Raw genomic sequence first — 24,206 nt, 5'->3', positions numbered from 1 at the left:
TTAATCCCTAATCATTTACTCTCCTAATGCAGTCCCTTACAAAGCATGCTAGATCCAATATCCAGTTAGTTAGGTCAAAAAAAAATATTTGTGTCGTTTTAACACACATTAATTAGGTAAACTTCAGTTTTAAATACATTAGGTTGATTGCACACAATTCAATTAAGTTATTAACTTACAAAATATATATATAAAAAAATTGTGTTAGTCTAGCTCATTTTTATTGAATTAAACTGAACAAATAAATGTTTTGAGTCCATGTACACCGGTCATAACAAATATCTTTCAGTTGTTTATGAGATGGGGGAGGTGCTGGATCCGGATCCAAAAATTAAGCCCTGCCTGGGAATCGCAAAATTGCAATAAATTGTTTAAGCAATACATTATTATTAATAATTATCTTTTCATACCTTACATGCCATATTATGCCAAAAAACAGAGATTGACAGAATGATTATTCAAACAAAAATATTTTTTGTAATTTTTACTGAAATGTTAGACATTGCCTGGTAGATGATGGGATTCTAAATGCTACGTTAAATTAGGTTATCTTGGTGGGGAAAAAAAGAATAAAGAAAAGTCATTAATTATACCTCTGTATGGCCATGTTTAGGAAAGAATGATGGCGGTGCTTGTGCATTTTTAAAAGATAAAAACAAGCGCATGCTGAAAAAGATGGAGGAACAACTGCCCTAGAGGTGCCAAAACAGAGCTGACATGTTCTGACAAACACAAACTTGTGAACCACAATTCACAGCATGTGCCTTGAAGATTGAAAATGCTAAAAACTGTGCGCTGAATACAAAGTTTCATGTGAGCTATGATGCTCACTGTAGAATCACAAATCTTGCAAAGCTGGTAAACACAAAAGATGACCATCGTGATCCATTCCAAGGGTCAAAAATAAATATGTAAATTGTAGTTCTGTGGAATGACTTCCCTGCAATACCCAGGAAATGAGTCATGCTGGGAAGATATTTACTGGCATATCTGTTAAAGGCAATTCATTATTTTATATATTTTTCCTTTCCAATGCACTTGAAATTGAGAGTCTTGGAAGGATTCAATTGGACAGCATTTTTTAACGAAGCTAGAACTGTCTTAAATTTTTAATTCCTCCAGTAATTGCATAAGCCAAGAGCTTCACGGCATCTGCTTAAAACAGGGAAGCTATTTAATGTCTCTGAAGAGAAATAAAAGATGCATTTGCACTTGTTTTGATTTGATTAGGGATGAATTAAAGAACTAGAGAAAACTTCCATCTTTATATGGACTCATCCAGTAATGTTGATGTGGAATTGGCTTGTGTGGTCTAGAAGAGATATTTCACAAGTAGATGCACCAATATTATCCTGAAACATACTTAAAAAAAGACTTCAATTCATAAGGCCAGCACAGCTGATTTTTTTAATGGTAAACTTTAATACTGATAAGCCAATTACATTTTACATTTACAACCTATACTAAAAAGCGATCACATTTCGTATTATTATCTTTAAAGTAAATAAAACGCTAAAAACTAAAATTAATTGTTTAAAATGCTACAAATGATTTTGGACATTCCAACATTATAATGTACAGTACAGAATAGATAGATGTTCAATCAATCATTGACTAAAGATTACAGAACAGTGTTATAAAATAATTTATTTTTAAAGATTCAAGTCACTTCCGCTATAATCTAAAATAGGAATATAACAAATATCATCTGATAATGGATATGGTACCGATTTATTCTGCTTCCATATCTACTTTTTCTACAATAAGGAAAACATTTCCAAACAGAGTCAAATGAGGATAAATCTTTGCACGACCTTGAACACAGATAAGTTAACAGAACATTGCTTGTCCAATCAGATCAAAGGACTGAAACTACTGAATCAAAAACATCAAATATCTGCTGATTGGTTGTGATTGTGTGGCATCAATAGTAGTTTCATGTGCAGTTTGGACAGGGAAATTGTTTAAGAGTATAATTCTTTTAGGGAGTTTTTCTAGATGTCTTGAACATTTAGATGAGTAGATTTGCTTTCACAGTAGGTGTTTTATAAGCATCTTGGCAGGATTTGTTGTTCACTTGAAAAACCACAAGGAATGCTCCGAAACAGAGGAAGCACCTCTGCAACCCAACAAGGAGGAGCAGCAGAAGAAGGAGGAATCAAACATCTGGGTTGCTCAACCAGCTGTGTAATGGGAAATAGAGCAGAATATCCCATCTGCAGAGCTGCACGTCTGAATGCACCACTGCAGAAATAATGCACCCCGTCATCTCGGTTCATTCACGTCACCCCCCAAATCCCTTAAGTGGAGCACAGGGACAGCAGTGAAGGTTTATCCACCTCCAACAACACTAGAGTCAGCATTAAACTTTGATCAGTAGAACGAACTAAAGAAACGGTCTCAACCTTCATTCACACGACTCTATCTATATTTGCATTCCAAATTGCGAATTTAACTTGCGCGCAAAATTGTGCATAAACCTGGAATTTTTAATTATTGGTTGTACTATTGGAACAGTTGTACTACGTAAAAAAGCTGTGTAATATTATAAAAAACTGTTAATAAGAGAGAAACATGTGAGAAAATTAATTCTTTTGATAATTTATTCACAATAAAGCATCTATTGTTCTGTAGATATCAAGAGCATTCATTTTCACATTTTTCACAGGTTTCTGCCTTTAATTTATTAACATTCAAAAATGTTATTACACAGCTATTTTGCATAAATCACAGCTATATTACAGCTGTTATTATGCAGTAATTAAAAATAAATATCCCGGGTAAATGAAGTCTGCATTTTACGCTTGCCAGGAGCGTTTTTTACTTTGTGGAAGTTGTGTGTTTGGTGAGCTAATAAAATATTTAAACTCAAATCAATATTTTGTGTACAATTATTTAAGCGTCATCTCTCGTTTCATACAAACGCAGCTGCTGCCATTTTGCAACGATTGTTTTGTACACTGTAATGGATTATAAGATAACAAACAGGTACATTTTAAAAGTTTCAATGTGGTCCCATATCCCTTAAATGTGCATCTAATTTGAACTTTCCGCTTGCTAGCAACAGCATCTTTAGAAACGCTTTAAACAACTTAGAACATCAGTGGAGAAAGGCATATAGTTCATCATAACATACACTCACCTAAAGGATTATTAGGAACACCTGCTCAATTTCTCATTAATGCAATTATCTAATCAACCAATCACATGGCAGTTGCTTCAATGCATTTAGGGGTGTGGTCCTGGTCAAGATAATCTCCTGAACTCCAAACTGAATGTCAGAATGGGAAAGAAAGGTGATTTAAGCAATTTTGAGCATGGCATGGTTGTTGGTGCCAGACGGGCCGGTCTGAGTATTTCACAATCTGCTCAGTTACTGGGATTTTCACGCACAACCATTTCCAGGGTTTACAAAGAATTGTGTGAAAAGGGAAAAACCTCCAGTATGCGGCAGTCCTGTGGGCGAAAATGCCTTGTTGATGCTAGAGGTCAGAAGAGAATGGGCCGACTGATTCAAGCTGATAGAAGAGCAACTTTGACTGAAATAACCACTCGTTACAACCGAGGTATGCAGCAAAGCATTTGTGAAGCCACAACACGCACAACCTTGAGGCGGATGGGCTACAACAGCAGAAGACCCCACCGGGTACCACTCATCTCCACTACAAATAGGAAAAAGAGGCTACAATTTGCACAAGCTCACCAAAATTGGACAGTTGAAGACTGGAAAAATGTAGCCTGGTCTGATGAGTCTCGATTTCTGTTGAGACATTCAGATGGTAGAGTCAGAATTTGGCGTAAACAGAATGAGAACATGGATCCATCATGCCATGTTACCACTGTGCAGGCTGGTGGTGGTGGTGTAATGGTGTGGGGGATGTTTTCTTGGCACACTTTAGGCCCCTTAGTGCCAATTGGGCATCGTTTAAATGCCACGGCCTACCTGAGCATTGTTTCTGACCATGTCCATCCCTTTATGACCACCATGTACCCATCCTCTGATGGCTACTTCCAGCAGGATAATGCACCATGTCACAAAGCTCGAATCATTTCAAGTAGGTTTCTTGAACATGACAATGAGTTCACTGTACTAAAATGGCCCCCACAGTCACCAGATCTCAACCCAATAGAGCATCTTTGGGATGTGGTGGAACGGGAGCTTCGTGCCCTGGATGTGCATCCCACAAATCTCCATCAACTGCAAGATGCTATCCTATCAATATGGGCCAACATTTCTAAAGAATGCTTTCAGCACCTTGTTGAATCAATGCCACGTAGAATTAAGGCAGTTCTGAAGGCGAAAGGGGGTCAAACACAGTATTAGTATGGTGTTCCTAATAATCCGGTGAGTGTACATCATATACATCATTCACCTGATATATTGCTAAATGTACCCGATTTTTAATATCAACAGAAAAATATACCAGGATGACCCAGCTTCTCGAGACTAATGATTATGTTAATGATATGCTAAAGCCCGCCCGCACGTTGACGTGATTGGTTATAAGGTAGTTTGTAAAGCAAGAAACATCAGCCATTTCAAACCACATTTTTGAAACCACGTCTTTTTTTCAAAATACTCAGCGATGGTGTTGACATGATTTTGCACATGGTTTGTCTTAAAGCATATTAAAACTGCCTGCCACATAGACATATAAACAAGGTCTGGACTCAGAAGTGCCAATTCATGTGTGAAAATGATTCTTCATACTCCCTCAAAACCATTCTTTCAGTTTGAGCCTGATGAATCTTGACATTGTCATCCTTGAATATGGTCATTAGGTGTCTTCCTACATGGTTGTTTAAGAAATGAAAAGCTACACACTCCATCAATTAGGGTTAGAAGAACTGTTGCCAAACATATAATATGCTAGAAACATAATAATCACTGCAATAACGATCCAATCATAGACGCGCAAGCATTTGGCAATTTAAATCCAAACAACGGGCAGTAGCCGGGCAGTGTATAAATGCATTGAGATAATAAGAAAACCATTTCAAGAACCAAGGCCACTGAAAAAGCTGACAGTCACTGTTATATTGGACTGTCATAAGAACTGCTTTCAGATTAGATTCAAATTCATTCAACAAATGCAGTGGTTCTAATGGCATTACTAGTTTTTACTACTATAGCAAACCCTGCTCTCATCAAAAGAGATTGAGGACAATGGGGTTTCTGGTCAGGGTAGGTCAATGCATTACACATTATACACCAGATCTATTTCATTTTTAATTTAGAAGCACTGACAGATGACTTACAACAGAGCACGCTCATCCAATGGGAAATCGGTTATTTCTCAGAGCTGCCCCACCTGGAAAAGCTCCTCATTAGAAAAGCATCAGTGATTTATCCAAAGCCTTGTGCTCAAGTCGGGATGCAAAATAGAAACACTGTAATTAGATGGTGGCGGTGCTCAGCAACAAAGATATGCATTATCAGGGGACGCACCCTGCACGTTTCCATCATGTCTACGGTAACCTCTTCATTACTGAAGCACACAGTCACTGCTCAAACCTTAAATGAAACCTGAATGAACCTCATGAATCCTAACAAGAACACATCCAGATCATATTTCACCACAAAAAGTAGTGTTATATTTTGTTTAAAAAAAGTAAGCTAATTTAGAATTGCTGTAAAACATGCCAATTTTATGCATCATGGTTTTAAAAATATTAAGCAGCACAAATGTTGGTAATAATCAGAAATGTTTCTTAAGCATCAACGATTTCTAAAAGATCATGTGACACTGAAGACTGGAGGAATGATACTGAAAATTCAGCTTTGACCAAAGGAATAAATTACATTTTAAATATATTCAAAAAGAAATAATAAATTAGAAAAAAATAAAATGGTAATATTTCTTTACTATATGTTTTTACTGCTAAAATGCTAAAAGTAGGCTTTGGTTTCTTAATGAAAAACATGGTTCTCATTCACTACGCATGCGTACAAACAAATTTGTGTGAAATGTGTACACAAACACTTTTAAGTGCGTTTCAAAAATGTATAAAAAAATATATATATTCAAAGCACTTACTCTGTCTGTACGGCTGTATCATCCTAACACGACTATAATTATAATGAAGTTTCTGGGTTCTACGTCAAAACGCAGGCTCAGTATTGGCCACTGATTGGCCAGCTCCTGCATCAGCATCACACGCATGCGTCGTGGTGCTCACATGATTAGCATCGACCAATAATGAGCTGGCGTTCTGACATAGGATCCGGAAGCGTTGCCCTGTGTTTACAACATGAACAGTGTAGGAGACTGACATGGAAGTAGGGCTGTAACGATTTGACCAAAAATAAAAATCGATTAATTGAACATTGTACCTCGATTACGATTAATGAACGATTATTTTGCTCTCTTTTTTTTGCTTTCCTTTTTTTGCCCTCATAGTTCACTGATAAGTTTTGTACTGTAAATATTTTCTACTATTAAAAGATGGGAATTTTTTTTCTAATGAAAAAGTTCATTTCTTTGTGATTTTAAAATACTTGAAGGAAACGGTTCACTTTCAGAAGTTATTGTCTATGGGGCAGATTTCTGTTTTTTGTACATCAGATAAAGATAAATTAGCACAGTAGGCCTACATTACATTTATTTGAATGCATTTATGAGAGAGTGATTTTGTGTGTTAATTAGTCATACCGTCTCTATTAATTATGAAGCTGTGGTTTGTACTTACTTCAAAAGGTATTAAAATCTATGACGGTTGAATTTCTAAGCTACTTTAGTGATAAATCACAGGACAGCAATTGACAATGAATTTCTGCGCGCGACCTTCACGCGATGTGGGAGCTACTGTTTGAGTGTTCGTGTGTCACAATACATCAGGCATTAGTTCAACATAATACACATCTGATGGTCTAAAATCGCTTCAATGTTCAAACTGGCAGGCCTTAAAACACATACAAATGACAAAGCTTTGTGAGGACGCAAGTGAAAGTGATCTGGCGCGCGTTTTCAGAGACACGACGCGGCTCGGCTCTCAGTCTCACAGAAAAAAGCTCATGAGCACTGAACGGAGAAGTTTTCCATACCGTTGTTCTTGAATAGTGCACAATCGCTTTAAATGTTCAAACTGGCAAGCCTTTAAACTCATTTAATTGACAAACTTCTTGAGGACGCAAGTGAAAGTGATCTGGCTTCAGGGCTTGCGCGCGCCGTCTCTGTGTGTGTATCAGCGCATATAAGAACGTCGATTAACTTACGTGTATAAACTGTGTAAAACATGCAATTACCACAGCAATTCTGAGCATCTATAAACAAAGATAACTTTCCATGTGCCTGCAAACTGCACTTGATGTGACTGACGGGGCGGAGTCACGTGAAAACCGAAATAACCGACGTGGGAAAATTACATTGGTTAGAGGTTCTAAATTTTGGTTTCGATTAGTTTTTGGTTAATCGTCCAGCCCTACATGGAAGAGGAGAAATTGTTGAATAGTTATTATTTGTGTTTTGTTTTTTGCTCACAAAAAAGTATTCTCGTTGCTTCATAACATTAAGGTTGAACCCACTGGAGTCACATGGACTATTTTAACAATGTCTTTACAACCTTTCTGGACCTGGAAAGTTGCAATGCCGTTGCAGCCTATGGATGGTTCAGAAACCTCTCGGAATTCTTAAAAAATATCTTAATTTGTGTTCTGAAGAGGAACAAAGGTCTTACAGGTTTGGAACGACATGAGGGTGAGTAATTAAATGGACAGAATTTCCATTTTTTGGGTGAACATTTTTTGTTCTCCTGTGAGTACAAATATGAAATAATCCACGCAATTATTAGTGAATGAGTCCAATGTCTTATTTTTGCATAACTATGCAGTAAAATGTGACCTGGATTGGAATATCCTGTAAACTGAGAACATAAACACAAAGCAGTGGTACTTCTGGGAATTTAGTTTACGTTCTATGTAGGTAGCTTGGTACAATTCAAGCTCTGTTTTAAAACATACACTTCCTGAGTGGCCGCAAGAAAAAGAGTGTCCACATTTTTTCTGCTCTTTTCTTTTGCAACAATGACCAGCTGACTGTACATTGTGCCTTACATGGGAATAAACAACTATATATATATATATCTACATACATTTTTACCAAAACATTCTCATGAACATTGAGAGATGACACCAAACAAATCACAGCCTTGAATGGATTAATTGAAACAGACAGTTGGAACTCAGAAATGAATCAAACACGTCACAAGCTCAACGATGTAAAGACTAAACGAAATGTTAAAATACAAATTCAAACTACTCAGATTGTGTTTCATGAATTAAGAAGCAAGAAGCCTTTGCAGCCTTTCTTAAAAGGTCACACAACTGACAAGGACATGCCAGTGGTTTTCACAGGATGTGTGCAAGAACGAATGTGTAAAAATTGGTAACTTCTAAAAACAGAAATATATACTGTAATGTATAGCGTCATCTAGCAACATCATAAAGTGAAAATGAACGAGACCTTTACTTAATTTAAATATTTAATCTTTAAAAAGTAAGACCATAGCTGCATGAATATAATTGCACACCTATCCTCAAGTCACACAACATTTTAGTCTGTATCAAGTATAGTGCAGGACGAGTTAGGCACTGATGTTTCATAATTAACTCCTTCCCCGCCATTATGACGCAAAGCTTCCCTACCATTGATGGTAGGGGGCGCTATTATGCATCTTCTGAAAGAGTACAGAATCAGCGGATCAAAACACACCCGAAAAAGAAGCAGAAACAAGCAATATAACCATTGCTTATGCACATGTAAAATAACGTGATCATCAAACATTAAACAGTAGGGAAAGAGTTAAGGGTTTTTCAAACACATAATAGCAAGCAACCGCATATAATATTAACTTGAACTTGACTGTCAGCAACTAGAAACAGCAGCGCGCGCAACATGAAGGTCAAAGAGCTTAGAGGATAGTACCTTGGGATAGTCCAGCTCAAAAAACGTCTCAAGATTGTTTATTAGATTGGGGTCCACACCCTTGAGGGGCTTCAGCAGCGACACACCAGCCAGTTTGCTGTACGGCACCTTGTCTGGGGTCTTCTTGTTGAGATGTAGACGGCTGAAAAGAGAGAGAGATAGAAAGAAATGTTTTAATTCATTTATTTTTTTTATTTTTTTAAAGTCAGTTTTTAATAACATTGTGTGCATTTCAAATCCATCAGGTGTCCATCCGTGAAGAATGTTATGCTCCTTTCTTCACATTGGATGGTAAATATGCAAATATTTAGCATTTATTCTAAGATTTTTTTTTCAAGTGGTAAAGCAACTGACGACATAAAGGGTACATAAACCGATAACCAATTTTTTTTAATTTTTTTTTACTGATATTCACACTTTTCAGCGAAATCGTTTAAGGGGGGGTCTAATGCCATTTCATGCATTCAGACTTATTTACACTGTTTAGAGTTGGATTCTCTTGCTAAACACCACAAAATCAACAATGTCACTAAAGAAGTGTGTTTCTTGTTGTGAGGGAAAGATAACCATGTTCAGCTTCCCAAATAACCCAGCGTTAAGGAAACAGTGGATGCAGTTTGTTTTCCTAGAGCAGCAACGTTCTGCAAGTGTTTGTTCGTTCCCGGTGATGAATCAAAACCACAGGCAGTGAGTGAAACTGCATCAAAATGTCTGTTTTGTTGGCAATCGGCACGTTTTATAAAGATGATAAAAACTAAAGACTCTTTGGAGATATGAAGGATGCAATACTTTTCTATAGGTACTCAAGATTAACATGAGGTAGGCAGAAACTCTGTGTTATGTACCCTTTAATGATTCTTTACTATTGGGTGCATCAACATATGAGAACATGTGGTACTCTAAAAGAAAAGCACCCAAAAACCTTATCAATTATAGTAAAATCTAATTATTTATTTTTTTGGATACATTTTGAAGCCGATTATTCTCAATTGAAAAATGTGAAGCTTGACAATAACACATGGCCAAAAACAAAATAAATGTCAATAAATTTGCGTTTTTCAATAACTACAAGAGACTTTTAAATAAATATGATGTCATAAATAAGAATAAAAGATTATAATAGAAAAAACAACAACAACAATCAACCAAATCGGTTGGGTTACAAGTATACTCATAATTTTGTAATTGTGTCAAAAGCAAAAAATAGGAATATATTGGATATTGCACACTCAATCAAATCAATATTTCAAAAAACAGCAATATTGTACCTCGTAAAACATACTGTGGAATTACAACAACACACGCTTGCAAAACAATAAAATTTTCCCAATTTGTATTAACTACATGCAAAACTGCAATAATTGTACTGGTTTCTTGCTGATTCCCATGCAATTATCAACCTGTAATCATTTACAGAGAAACTGTAATAATTCAAAAATAATTCATCTGCAACAACAACCAGGTCTATGTTGCACACACTGACGCTGGTTATTTTGCTGCAAGTTGCAAATAGTTGCTTGCAAATAACCAAATGAAGGCTGTAGCACATATGCATGTATTAGGAGTAGGACGGTGTATTATTTCAAACAGTGACCTACTGTTTGTTTGCATTATGACTGGCAGCTGAAAGTTCATCTATGTACCGAAGCAAAGCAGCTGATCTGACTGGTTTAGTTTCCCCATGTAACAGCAGTTTCACTTTTACGGATATTTGTTAGCTTCACACGGCACACACGGTGCTTAATGTCTAAGGGTTCAAATGACATAATCTATTATAATTATCATGTCTAGTAGTTCACTGAACACAGATATGACTTCATGAGCACCTCCCTGGCATAGTTTCTGGGTGTAAATCACACAAAGCTTTCTGAGATGACACAATACTCGTCAAAAAATTCCTGAGAACTGTTCATGTTCTGGTATTGCTTTGATGGAACAATACTCAGGTAATGTTGAGCTAACCGTGTCAGTGTCTACAGAGGCGTTCTAATCTTGGGCAATTTGTATCAGCCATTCCGGCACCCTCTGCCTCTCAGGAACTCCACTTGTGCACTTCCTATCTGTTCTTGCCTGAAGGGTCTGGAGTCTTTCCTGACACACTTGCCAGCACTCCACAGAACTAGTGGAGAAGCTTCCAAGACGGCCACAGCCATTAAAAGCTGGAAGAAAGATTTAGCTCTCTGAGCATGTTTGCTTCTGTGAGATATTTTGTTTATCTTGACTGCCAAAACATCACTGTTGGAGGAGCTGTTGGCACTTTCATTGGCAATGTCAAACAACATGTCAAGCTCCATCTAATGGAAAGCCTGAGCGATAGGAAAAAAGGAAATTAAATGGGAGATAAACCACCATAAAATGATGTTTCTATTAGTGAAGCTATTAGTAGAAGTGGACATCTCAGTTGTTTCGATACATTTTTGACTAGAAGTATAAAGCTGCATTGTACATATGTAAATTATAGAGACCGATAATCGGTTCAACCGATATTTGTTACAGCTATTCACAATTTTCTTCTTAATCGGTTATCGGTTCTTATGTTGTCTTCCGATAAACGCCATTCGTTTAATGGTAAAGTAACCAACCTAAGTAGCAACCATTCATTCTCAAGTGAGAAATTCACAGCATTTTTAGCTTTAGGTCGCCTTTTCACTATTCCCCACAGACAACAATACATTTATTTCCAATGGAGAGTAGTCCAGGAGCTGCTTGAAGTTATGAATATATGCGTATGCGGTGCATTGAAATATTTGAACTTTTGCGGCTAGACTCATGCGACTGCCTGACCGAATATGACATTCTAATCAAAACTAGGAGTGTGAGGTGAGAATTAGCAATCTTTTGGCACTAAAATGTTATTCGTTTAACACTATTTTTGTAAAAAGGGTTATGAATAATGTCCGGAATTGTTATTTGCGTTATTTAGCCGTCGAACACCTACTATACTTCTTTCAAACGTATTGGCAATCATTGGTTTGGTGTGGTTATATTCATACATTAATTATTCATTCATTTTACCATGGTGAATACAACTAGTTCTGCGCGACTGTTGAAATGCAACAATCGTACACCAATTACGGAGATAGTGGAAAGACAGCTTAACAATTAAACAGTGTGAAACAAAGATAAAAATTACTACTTTGCATAAATAAAACGGCAATATTATTTTTTGTATGTTTATACTAGTATTACATTAAAAATGCTTGTTAAATGTTTTTGTTTAAATATACTTTTTTATTGTGTCAAATTTTTTTTATAAAAAAACGTGTTCTGCATATTGGTTACTAAACGCTTAAAAAGGATAGTTCAAAATTGTCATCATTTACTCACTCTCAAGTTGTTCCAAACATGTATAAAACCTGTTTGAACACAAAATAATACATTTTAAAGAATGTTGGTAAAACTTGCACAGTATTTTGTCCTATGGAAGTCAATGGTGCCAACTGTCAACTGTTTGATTACCAGCACTCTTTAGAATATCTTCTTTTGTGATTAGCAGAAGAAAGAAACTCATACAGGTTTGGAACAACTTGAGGGTGTGTAATTGATGACAACCTTTTCATATTTTGGGTGAACTATCCCTTTAAACATATATTTAAAATACACACATGTATACACACACCCCTTATCTAAAATGTTCATTACCTAAATTTGACCCCTTGAATTATTTTCTGATCCCATTTACCATTAAAAAAAAAGGGAAAACCATTACTAGCCCTTTCTTGATGACCTACAAAATCATATGACATATATTAGTAAAGGAAAGGCCTCTTATTCATGCATGTGTAATGCGTTTACTCAGCTCCGCACACGAGGGAATCACTGAGGGAATTTCTAAAAGCTCTGCGAGCAGCTCTTCCTCATAGTTCATGTGAGACGCTCCTGCTGGAGGTGTTGGCCTCTCTTACGCTCTATTAAATATTGGGGGGCAACACGGCCTCATCTCACTGCCTCAGACCATTAGTGGAATGGGAATGCAACACAGCCGACTGGGCTGGCCCAGTGCTCCAAACCTCCAGTAAAAAGACCATATTCCTAAGATAACAATGACTACATTTTAATGAACCATTAGGAATTCATATCCTTTGATTACTCATGGTACACGCATGCCCCAAAGGCTGAAACTCGCTTTTAAAAATAAAGCATTATTTCCTTTTAGCAATGTTGTGTTAACGCGAAAGATTTCCCCACAGAGACTTCACAACTGATTTGCCTCTTTGAAAGCTGCTTTGAAAGCGTCTTCTGTGTGAGCTGTGCTTCATATATCACTATTGAATAGACAAATAGACTAGACTATTGAAAATTTCATCCAAAATTTCCAAATTTTATTCAAAAGACTCATAGCTACTATGCCATGGGCTGGTCTTGAGTCGATAAATGAAAATCTGGTAAAACCATGGCTAAATGCAAAATTGCCCCCTAAACCCTCAATCCCTATTCCCTACATTAGTCCACTAATAGAGTTCACTTGAAGGAGTGAATGAAAATGAGTGAGTGAATTCAGACAGCTGTTGAGTGTACATCGGCTGTACACTCGTTATTGCGGTGCAATGTGGGATAAAATGAGTGCACTCGATAACGTCCACTGTCGTTTCGAACACCACCACAAATGTCTGTCCCCTCAAATAATGCCCTATTTGAGAGTATAGGGGACGATTTCGGATACAGCCCTTAGTTAGGAAGTAGGGGTGTAACAATATTCAAACCGAACCGAAAAACCGCAATACACCACCAACGGTACGTACCGCGGTACTCTCAATGCGTATCGAACGCCCCCCTGCCCCCAACTTCCCCGGCCCACTGTTAAGGTTGACCTTATTTTACCTTGTGTCACAAAACTAATTTTTCTTCCTTGACGACATTTGATTAAATAGTAATTAGGGGTGTAACAGTACACATATGCGTCCAGTAAATGTACGGTTGCCGTCTTATGTGTATGACGAATACAGCGTTGTAGCCTAACCACCATTAATCGCAATAAGCTCCGCGTTTTACTTTTTTACTTTGATAAGAAACAAAGTGTCATCTTTCAAATTCTGTCCATTTTATCATAAAATTTAAAAAAAAAATTGTTTTGACGCACTTTAATATGGCATGACAGAACACTGTATAGGCGCCTCAGTTAAAAGCGACAAGCGCAGAGCGCAGGTGAAAGATCCATCGGTAGTTACAGAATAAACAGGAATGAACACCTGAAGGTATGTTGAAAGATACAGTACAACTTACTGAAACGTATCAGATCTCGTGTAATCGCTCAGTTATTCAATGGCAGAAAGACATCAATAAAACAGCTAGTAAACAATGTGTTACGTAGCATTACATTTACCTCAGGCAAGTCATGCAGTGTCCACAGCTTGTTAGTTTCCTAGAGAAATGAACTCTTTCGATAAATATATGCACTATATTAGCCTATGTATTCAGTATATTTTACTTAACCTGTTAGTGATGTCTTGATTACTTTAAAAATGAAAACCACTGTGTAAATTATTATATTTCAACAATTAATTAATGGAGTAAAAATGTAGTTGTTTACATGGGTTGTTGTTGTGGAGCCATATGTGCAGTTTACATGTTCGTAAAAAAAAAAAAAAAAGCAATTTAATTTAGTCTAATAGTTTGTGTTCTGTTGTTAACCTTTAATATTATAGTAATGTGCAAGCAAGGGCTCCATATATAGTTCAGCATTAACAGAGATGAGCAAAATTATCCTTAAACTTTGAATTATAATTGAATTAATTTAAAGACAGAGACCAAATTAGTTCAGTAAACCACAGTATCGAACCATGACTTCAAAACCGAGGTACGTACAGAACCGACATTTTTGTGTACCGTTACACCCATACTAGGAAGCTATCAGTAATTTCTCTTTGTGGCAATCCTATGTGCACATGACATGCACAACTTTCCCACTTTATGCAAAGAGGAAAGGATTACATAAAGATTTTACTAAACAGATCCTATCCCACTGGGTCAAACGTCACACACCACATGAGAAGCACTGGTGCTGAGGAATCAGGAAATGCATCACTAATCCAAGGAGGATTCCACTTGGGCGAGGTTGCCACAGAACGAGTCTCACACGATCCCCACACCTGACTACTGAAACTCGGTGTCATCTCAGTTCTCGAACATACTCAATTACATCACTGAACCTGTATTTCTTCACCCTAACGTCTGTCTGGCGCTGACGTTGAAGAATTACCCAACCAGATAAACAATATAATAGAATGTTAATGTGTTATAACTTTTCTCCTTGATTAAAATGTACCCCATTTCATTTCTGTGGACGTTCCATGTGGATGGAAATACATTCCTTGTGATTTTAGAAGTAAATCTGGTGCATGAATCCAATTACATAAAGGAAAATACTAACAGACTCCTGACCACTTATGAAAAGATATCATCATTAGGGATGGGTACTGAAACTCTGTATTAAATGGGACACAGGGCAAAATTATAAAAGACAGCAGGAGAATCAATAAGCGCCAATGTTATTGGTTTTGTTTTGGTAAATTAATGTCAGAAAGAAACGTAGTTTGCAATAAGTCTTTTCCGCCATATTGTGAAGTGTATCCAAGTGAAACGGCTTCCGGAACAAGAAAAGAAACAGGGAATTGATTGAATTGTTGGGATGGTTGTGGTTTGCTATTGGTGAATCTCATGCGAGTGACAGGTTGCCCCACCCTTGCAGCGGTAAACCTGTTATTTTGATTGAAGGGGAAGTTATTTTTGATTCAAGATTACATGGGTCATGAATTTAAAAAAGCATAAAACAATTTTGATTTCATGGCAACTTTAAGAAAATAAATTTCCCATTGCTACAAAAACATCATCTTGCTAATATTACCTCTAATTTGCGATAAGACATTTGTCAATGACGCATTTTCACTATCCAGAATAAGTCTGTCTCTATCACACAAAACAAAAGCACCCGCTTATTTAGTGACAAAAGACAAAACGTCAAAAGTGTGGGTACACTTCACAAGAGTCACAAGTGCAACAAGACTTTTGCTTGCAAGAGAGCAAACGCACACAATCTGCTCAAACATCTCTCTGTGCTGACAGAGAAATGTTTCTGACTGCCTAGCTAGTTCATCTCCGGTCAATGCCCGATCTGCATCAAGTATGCATGTTTGCAGCCTTCCCAGATAACAGCGCATATAATCATCACATAATCTCACGGCATCGAAACAATGTTGATCTCCGACATTGAGCAAAAAGATGCTGGATCATCGAAGCCATTTGTTCTTGCCATTTAAAACAAATGTAAATCGACCGAATTGGCTTGCTTACTTTACATTAAAACTAATTTAAGTTGTGTGAAACATTCCATTTTCAACTTGTTTTTAAAATGTATAAATCAGTATGTAATGATTTATTAAACACTAATGACGTTTAGTTACCTTAAACATTTAAAAAATATATAAAATCTCTAGAGTTGGGTTGTCAAGGTACCAATATTCCAGTAGTCTGTACCAATACCAGTAAAAATGTGTGGTTCTCAGTACCAAATTTGGTCTCGTCCGTTGGTTATCTCCAAACCTCATGTGTTTTCAGTGATGTTAAGCAGATTCTGACTAACTTACGTCTAGTACCTCTGATAAGCCACTGCGTTCACACGCTCAACAAATATGATTGTGATTGATATATTAGCACTATTGGTAAGAGTAATACCATTTTATTTCATTTTATTCACTATAACTAACACAATATAGTTAAATAAATAAGGTTATGATATTTTTGTACACCATTGAAATTTTATAATTGTCACCCTCACCAATATCAATATCACAAAAAATGAATACTAGCCTAAGACAAAAAAAAAATCTCACAGTAAACAGTCAGCGATAAAATAAGAGCAAAGAAACTACTTACAAGCAATAGGACAAAGCTACAATAGAACAAAGACAAATGAAACAGACCTCCCTAAATTCAAGCACTAAATAAGAAATACTAGGCTACATAAATAGTATAAAGTAATTAAACAAAAAACACTGAATAGTCTTCACTGTGTAAAATAAATATAAATTAATTCTTATTAAAGTTACAAAACTGATTCAGTTAGAAGCCGTTTCTCTTTATCCATTGTTGTCGGCAGCAGGTATATTAGGCTGCTGTCACTTTAAGATCAAATGCACGGACCTAATATACTGTTACGTATACGCTCTCAACTATTTACGTTCACTTAATAAATGACTGTTTATAAGAATAGACGCAAAGACTGTCATTTTGACCATCTCTCAGACATCGCACATATACCAAAAAGAGTTCTCTTTCAATGCTTTTTGCACTTCTAAGTCACTTGTTTTTAAACAGCAATGCTTAAAACCGTATGCAAATGAGAAGCTTTCGTGACAGCGCAGCACGGGTATGTCCCGTAACTGCGATAGAGACAATAGTCCAAAATCTCTACCGGTTGATTGTGTCTATTGGTATAGCGCCAACCCTTACTAAATGATACCCATCAGGGTCCGAGCAGCAACAAGTGAACTACTTTCTATTACAAAGAAAGCCGTTGACCCTAGGGTACAACCTGATCATGGAATTTAGTCCTTTCATTCTGGCCTCACAACAGATCAATGTGAATGACCTCATGAATGACTCGTGGTGGTGGACTCATGACCAGCTGTGAGGCATTATGTGGTTAAAGACAGACAATAACGACCCCCATTAAAAACATCATGATTTTAGCCAGAATCCATTTAAAACGTGGATGTATCCACTATCCAGTCAAATACCAGCAACTTCAAAAGTGCTCTTCATTGCAAAGCTTTAATGAAAACACACTCATTTAAGAGTGCATGCATGATGTCTTATAACCTGCATAGGATGGTTGGGGTTCTAAGATTTGACTTGGATATCAAAACCACTGAGCGTTTTCAAAGGTAAAAATCAACAGCAACACAAAACCTCATGAGCAGAGCGGTTAAACTGCTGCCTTCTTGGAACATATTACAGTATTTCATGAGCATTTCATATAACATAAACAAAGGGAGCTGACATCTCGAGACTCGTTTGAATGAGTCGTATGAACCGTGATAACCTTCTCCCGAACCCCAGCCATTTTTGCATGGGAGGTGAATATGAACACATCATTTGGGAGTTTGCAAATGTCCAAAAACTATCCTGTAAGACACAATCCTAGAAAAGCCTCTATAATCAGTCTGACATGGATCAGAATGGGTTTTTTTTTCCTCACACAAAGTCTAGTTTTCGAAAGCCATGTGTATTCTGTAGTAGAAAAAGCCAACTCACATGACATATTGTTGCAGGTGGAGGAAACTCCCGCCTCAAAAGTTCCTTATTTACCAAAGTTCATTTCATAATAGCCTTACTATCATATGAAATACACTACCAGTCAGAAGATCAGACACACTTGACTTGAATGTAATTCTCATGAGTGTATTTATTTGTTTGCATGTGTCTTTTTATTCAAACACACATATATACACATTATTATATATATATATATATATATATATATGGGATGGGTAGATAATTATTTTATTAGACAAAACGTTAAGAATAATGAACAGCATTGGTTAACTTTACAGGAAACTGACCCTTTTACCAACGGAAACCAAACGTTGGTGAGCAACAAGCTTTCAAAACATGACTTACCTAAACAAAACCATTGAATATGTAAATACATTATATTTAAACCATACAAGCCGGTTGTCTGGTGAGGCTAACTGAAGTAGCTTTGACTCCCACCACTGAGAATTAATAAAAGACCTTTGAGAAATGAACCCCATTAATGATTTAAACCCCACGAGACTTCAAATTAACGAATAAAATAACACGGACAGTGCGCAGTAGCTATGCTAACGACCATCGCTAGCGATAGGAAACAAGATTATTGAAGGACAAGCCAGAGGCTAATGTGTGTATGATTGACATGCTATTAAAATGAGTTCTTCTCCCACCAGCCACAATATTAAAATGGTTAGATATACATCTTTTCACGCGGAAATAACGCGGCGCTGAAGAGGAAACCCGTGTTCCTGTTAGCCAGACACATACTACACCCCATCTGCACCGCGCCGCGTCAGACTACAACGCTCCCGTTACAATCAACGAATCTGTCTACACTGCAAGCTCGCGATCAGCGTCGTTGAATATAACGGAAGCGAGTCTGTGCGTCGCGTTTCAAGTCAATGATGCCGCATTCACTTACACGTAGATGATTGACACGAGGTGCATGAGCCAGAGGACGATAAACAAGAGAAATCCGAAGATGGAGAACCCTTGCAAGGCTAGATCGAGCAGGGCCATGGCTGTCCTGTGTCCGGATGCGCTGACACCTCAGTGTTCGGCCCTTGTGCTGGAAGCTCTCACACACTCATACACACATTCAGATCACTGAGCTGAGCTGAGTGGGCGGGTCTGCAGGGAATCAGCGCATAGCAGAGATGGGTGGAGCATGATGACGCAGGCAAATGGGTGCAGTGTTGCCAACTACTTTATTTTCAAAGGGAAATGGCTAAAACCTGCCCAAAAAGTGAGACACGACCAACTGCAGAACCGCAGAACCATATACGTCACTCACAACAGTCTGAGAGCAACAGCACCACACCACGGTCTCATGCCGGAAGTGGGCGGAGCTGATTTATCTTCGTATCCATTGCTCAATGCTCATGGAGCAATCATACATTGGAGCGTTTCAAACCCAAGTTTCAAACCATGTTAATAATGTCAAGTATTTTATTAATACGTTCTAATTGTAGAGAGATATAGATAGATAGATATACTCACTTTCCATTAATAGTACATAGTTAAATCATAAAAATACACACATTACACATTGAATATATATATAACGCAAGTTATATATGTAATGTAAATTAATATATATATATAAAATGTAAGTTTATATATATATATATATATATAGCCTATATATATATATAAACCCCATTGCAACGTTTTGTTAAGGATTTTTAAAGTAAAAAGTTTCTATTTATATTATGTCTTTAAAGATTATATTAGATCAATTGAACATAAAGCTTAAAACACTAAAAATGAAAACAAAGATTGAGCATTTGAACATTTATTTATATGACAAAATATTTTTTACTCAAGCATTTCAGAATGAACCTTTTTTCATAGTACATAAAACACATTACACAATTCTACACTGGAATGCATAATTCAAGCAGATTCAGATTAATCAAATCCTAAAACAACACACAAATTATTTACTTCCCCAAAGGCATCATATACTAGCTGGGGTTTGCTTTAAAAAAATACACAATCAGACCAAAGAGAATATATTGAACTAGGTTCAAAGTTATTGCACAGCAGGTACATGACAAATTAAATCAAATGAAATCTCCATAAATATACAATTAATTCTGAGACTCCTTTAGTCCAAACACTTAAAAAATACTAAAGGCTCTTTGGCAAGTTGTTGGTCAACCATTTCAGCCTGTGAAAGTTGAAGGGCTTTTTCCTGGTCTTCCTCTTTCAATTTCAGAAAGCACGGCTCCTCCACGAAACCTCTGAAAACGTTTGGTAGTTCACCTGCAGTGCAGAGGTCTTCTGTCATCCGTGGCTCCTTCATGAGAGAAGGGTACAAAAAATGGGATGAAATGTTGGAAGTTTTTTAACAATCTCGTGTGTTGAAGGATGTAGCATGTATAATAGTTTGTAAAAAAGTTTTGAAATTCAATTTTCCTCATGTCTATATTTGTGACAAATCATACCCTGTCACAAATCAAATTAATTAACCATTTTCAGTTCAAAATGTATACAGAAATCAAAGGCAAGCTTTCACACTGTGCTTATCGTCGTTCTAAACACACTTTTAACCCCGGGTAAAGTAACATTTCACACTTTTATATTTACGTGCTTTGGACAGTCACTGAAACACTGTGCATTCTATATAAATAATAAATTCACCGTTGGAGAGGAAAAACGTCAAATGCTGACAGAAAACGCAACAATTGCAGTGAAGAAGAGACCATTTTAATTATTTTATAGTCTGAAATGTCCATTCAGGATAAACTTGTAATACGAGGACATGCAAAGCTTGAGCATTTATGTAAACATATTGTGTGCAGTGTTCGTCCAATCAGTGACACTGCAAATAAGGATGTTATCCTATGGCTTAGTACAGTACAGTGTGGAACGGCAGTGTATGAATACCCAGGATTAATTGTTCATCTCAGGTAAATGATGATCAGTGTGAAACAAGATAACCCAGGATTCTGTATACCCGGGGTTTACTATTTCAAGTGTGAAAAGCCCTCATGTTTTTCATCCTAATGAAGAGAAGCTCTTATTTTTAAAAAAATGTCTTACTATTAACATGAATATCCCACAGTCAATAGAGCCGACCAACTGTTGTGGAACAGTCTAAAACAATAGAACATTATTAAGTTATTCCTGGAAAAGATGTGACAGATATAACAACACACTATCTGTATAAGTAGCTTATGTCTTTATGAGAGCCTTTTAAAACTAACCTTGTTTTTGATCAGCCTCCATTGTCCTGTGCCTGTCAAGTCTGCTTGTCAATTTACTGCAACATAATCAAACAGAAATATTATATATAATGTAACCATAAAAATTGTACAAGAGAGACAAGTTTCATTGTTCTCAAGCAAAAATGACCACTTACTGAAAATTCAGAATATAAAAGAAACTTTCAGAACGTCATCCAAATGAACAATATCTATATTTGGCAATTCATATCACATGTTTGGTTGTGTATTTGATTTGATTTTAATAGGACATATTCAGACACATGAAATATTGTTTGTATTTTGTTAGCTTAAGCACATTGTGCTTATATATAAATATATCTACTTGAAACTTTGAAGATGAGATAACATTTTTGACCAAATCATGCAGAAAACCAACTAATTCTAAAGGGATAATAAATAAATACTATTTCTTGCCACTCAAAACATTCATACCTTCATGGACAGCTGCTTTTTGAAGTGAATTTGAAGGTGTGCATTCAACTAGTGCCATCTGGTCAGTTTAAAAACACTGGGCAGTGAAAACTGTTGCAGAATGTCTTGCATTGATGAAAATGAAGTAAAGCTGAGCCTCTCCAAATCGTAATGTGCCTCTATAAATTCGAAAAAAAATCCACATAAAACACATTGGTCAGTATCAGAAAAGGTAATTAAATAAAAAATACAGCGCCAACAACAAAGTAAAATCACAAACAATAAATATGTAACTTAAAGCAAGACCATATCAACAGATGCGATCGAGACATCGTAAAGCTCGTTTAAAAAAAGATTAGAGCCACGTGCTGTATAAAGTGTTAATACAACAACTATGGATCAAAAATAAAACACAAATAAACTTGATAGATTAAAACAACAACACAAAAACAACTGTTTACCGTATTCTCTTTTTCCGCCATGCCGATTGTTTAGTTTTCGTTAACTCCGCCCACTTCCGGTCCTCAGACTGTTGTGAGTGACGTCACTGTGGCATGGCGCTGTTGCTCTCAGACTGTTGTGAGTGACGTATATGGGTTCTGCGGTTCTGCAGTTGGTTATTATTGCAAAAAGTCGCTGGCACATTCGTGACACATGCCTTCTGCCTAATGTCTGTTTTCTCACTGTATTATGTCCAATAAAGCTGTTCTTATTTACATATTTTCTGTCAGACAACAAAACGAGTAGCTATGATAGACAGTGACAGCATTTTGTTTTATATGTGTAGCCTACTTTATTGTGTTTGAATATGTGCAATGTACGGAGTCAGTCTCTAAATAAATTATATGAATTCAGAGAATTCAAAAACTTGATGAACTAAAGCTCTGAGTAATTAAGATGACCACACGAGAATAATGGAAACCAAAACGGTAAAACTAAATTCTTTAGGAGAAGCAGAAGTGATTGGTCCGTGGCACTCATGTGTAGCTCGCTCATTCACTTCTAGTCAGCTGTCGTGCGAACGACGGAATGTGCTGCTGCTCCTCTCAGCCACTCACTGCAGAGAGGTGTGACTGCAGGGGGAGAGCTGTAGACCTCGCATGACAGCTAAAAGGAACATTACTTGTCCAAAAAGTCACTTGACTTGTCGCTTGAAGAAAAAAAAAGTCCCTATGTTGGCAAATGGCAGAACTGAATGCGTGGAGTAACTGCAGCCGCGGTGGGTGGAGTCTACGGGATTGCGCCAAACAGTACAGTTATAGGATTCCCCTAAAGGCCCCATGAAATCAAATTTTTAAGTTTTTTAGCTTTTAGTACGAATATGTTAGCCTTACTGTTATCTTATAAGCTGTGCTCCTAAACAATGACACAATTCACATTTAAAAGATATAAGCATTCAAAACTTAGTCTCACACTTCTTCCAATATGGATGAATTATTTTGGCTCTGTCCCAAATGCCACACACCACTTCATATGCATTTTCGGTCTTGTGGACTTACAATGGCACTGGCAATGGTGCGAGCTCCGCAGCATACTTCTTCCCGACAGTCAAAGCGGTGTTACATCATGAAAGTGCAGACTCTAAGGTACTAATAAACACCGTACCGTACTACTATGAACCTTTTTGTGGTAAAAAAAAAAGGTACAAAGATGTCCTTTTAAGGGTACTGCCCCAGCCACAAGCGGTTGTACCCCTAAAGGTAAAATTTTGACACCCCTTTTCTCTGTGTGCAGCCTCTCATCAGATCTTCTGTCCAATCAAAAGCTCTCTATAATCTAAAGCGCTGCCCGTACATTATAAATAGACGCTGAAGCAGTGGCGACTATCAGCCACTTTCTTCATGGTTAATGGCACATAGTACACTATATAGGGGATAGGGAACGATTCCGATGTAAATATGCTTTCCATTGAGGCAAATTAAGTCTGGTTTTGTGTCATATTTTAAAGCGATATGGAGATTAGGAGATTTTATTTTTTTTAAAAGGAAGGGGCTGTTCGATATGTCCCGCCCTGTCTTCCTGTTTCAGTGGAAATTATGTCAACACATTGAATAATGCTGTGTGTTTCAAGGCACTTCGGTGGGCCTTTAACTGTCCCACCATCCATCCCACCGGTGGGACATTTATATGTATTTAAAACAATATTCAATGTCAAAACATACTGACAAACTATATATCATTTGGAAGCTTAAAATCTCTAGTTTTCTTATTTTTATACCTTCATTTTGAAGTAGCGATAAACATGAAATATAATGAAAGATTGATAGAAACCTCCGTTTGTTTAAATGTCAAGAGTTAAAAAAAATAACATCCATTCTATTTTTTGAGGGGAAAAAATGTCTGAAAAAAATCGTCCCATGTTACGACTGTAACCATGGTTCACTGA

The 24,206-nt window shown here is 36.8% G+C and overlaps 1 protein-coding gene and 1 long non-coding RNA gene across 3 annotated transcripts in view; both read right to left on the bottom strand.

Moving 5' to 3' along the window:
* ugcg (UDP-glucose ceramide glucosyltransferase) overlaps positions 1-19,295 on the bottom strand; it is a 35,932-nt gene extending 16,637 nt beyond the window's left edge. Inside the window, exons 1-2 of the mRNA XM_079805293.1 lie at positions 19,099-19,295; positions 8,925-9,066 (exon numbers count right to left, since the gene is read on the bottom strand). Coding sequence (XP_079661419.1) covers positions 8,925-9,066; positions 19,099-19,196 — 240 coding nt within the window. The 5' untranslated portion in view covers positions 19,197-19,295. The remainder of the gene's footprint in view (positions 1-8,924; positions 9,067-19,098) is intronic.
* A 662-nt stretch (positions 19,296-19,957) lies between these two features.
* Positions 19,958-22,351, bottom strand: LOC307119013. Of its 2 annotated transcripts, XR_013815604.1 has the most exons (5): positions 22,282-22,351; positions 21,842-21,999; positions 21,389-21,444; positions 21,225-21,278; positions 19,958-20,478 (listed from the first exon to the last, which is right to left on the bottom strand). It is a non-coding gene; the product is annotated as an uncharacterized lncRNA (long non-coding RNA). The 2 variants fall into 2 exon arrangements; XR_013815605.1 differs by lacking the exon at positions 21,225-21,278 and having other exon boundaries at positions 22,282-22,346.
* Between the last annotated feature and the right edge of the window lie 1,855 nt (positions 22,352-24,206).

The sequence above is a fragment of the Gobio gobio genome, assembly GCF_949357685.1.
Source record: "Gobio gobio genome assembly, chromosome: 22".
NCBI classification, from domain to species: Eukaryota; Metazoa; Chordata; class Actinopteri; order Cypriniformes; family Gobionidae; genus Gobio; species Gobio gobio.
The sequence above is the reverse complement of the archived record's forward strand: the minus strand, read 5'-3'. Positions and strand labels throughout refer to the sequence as shown.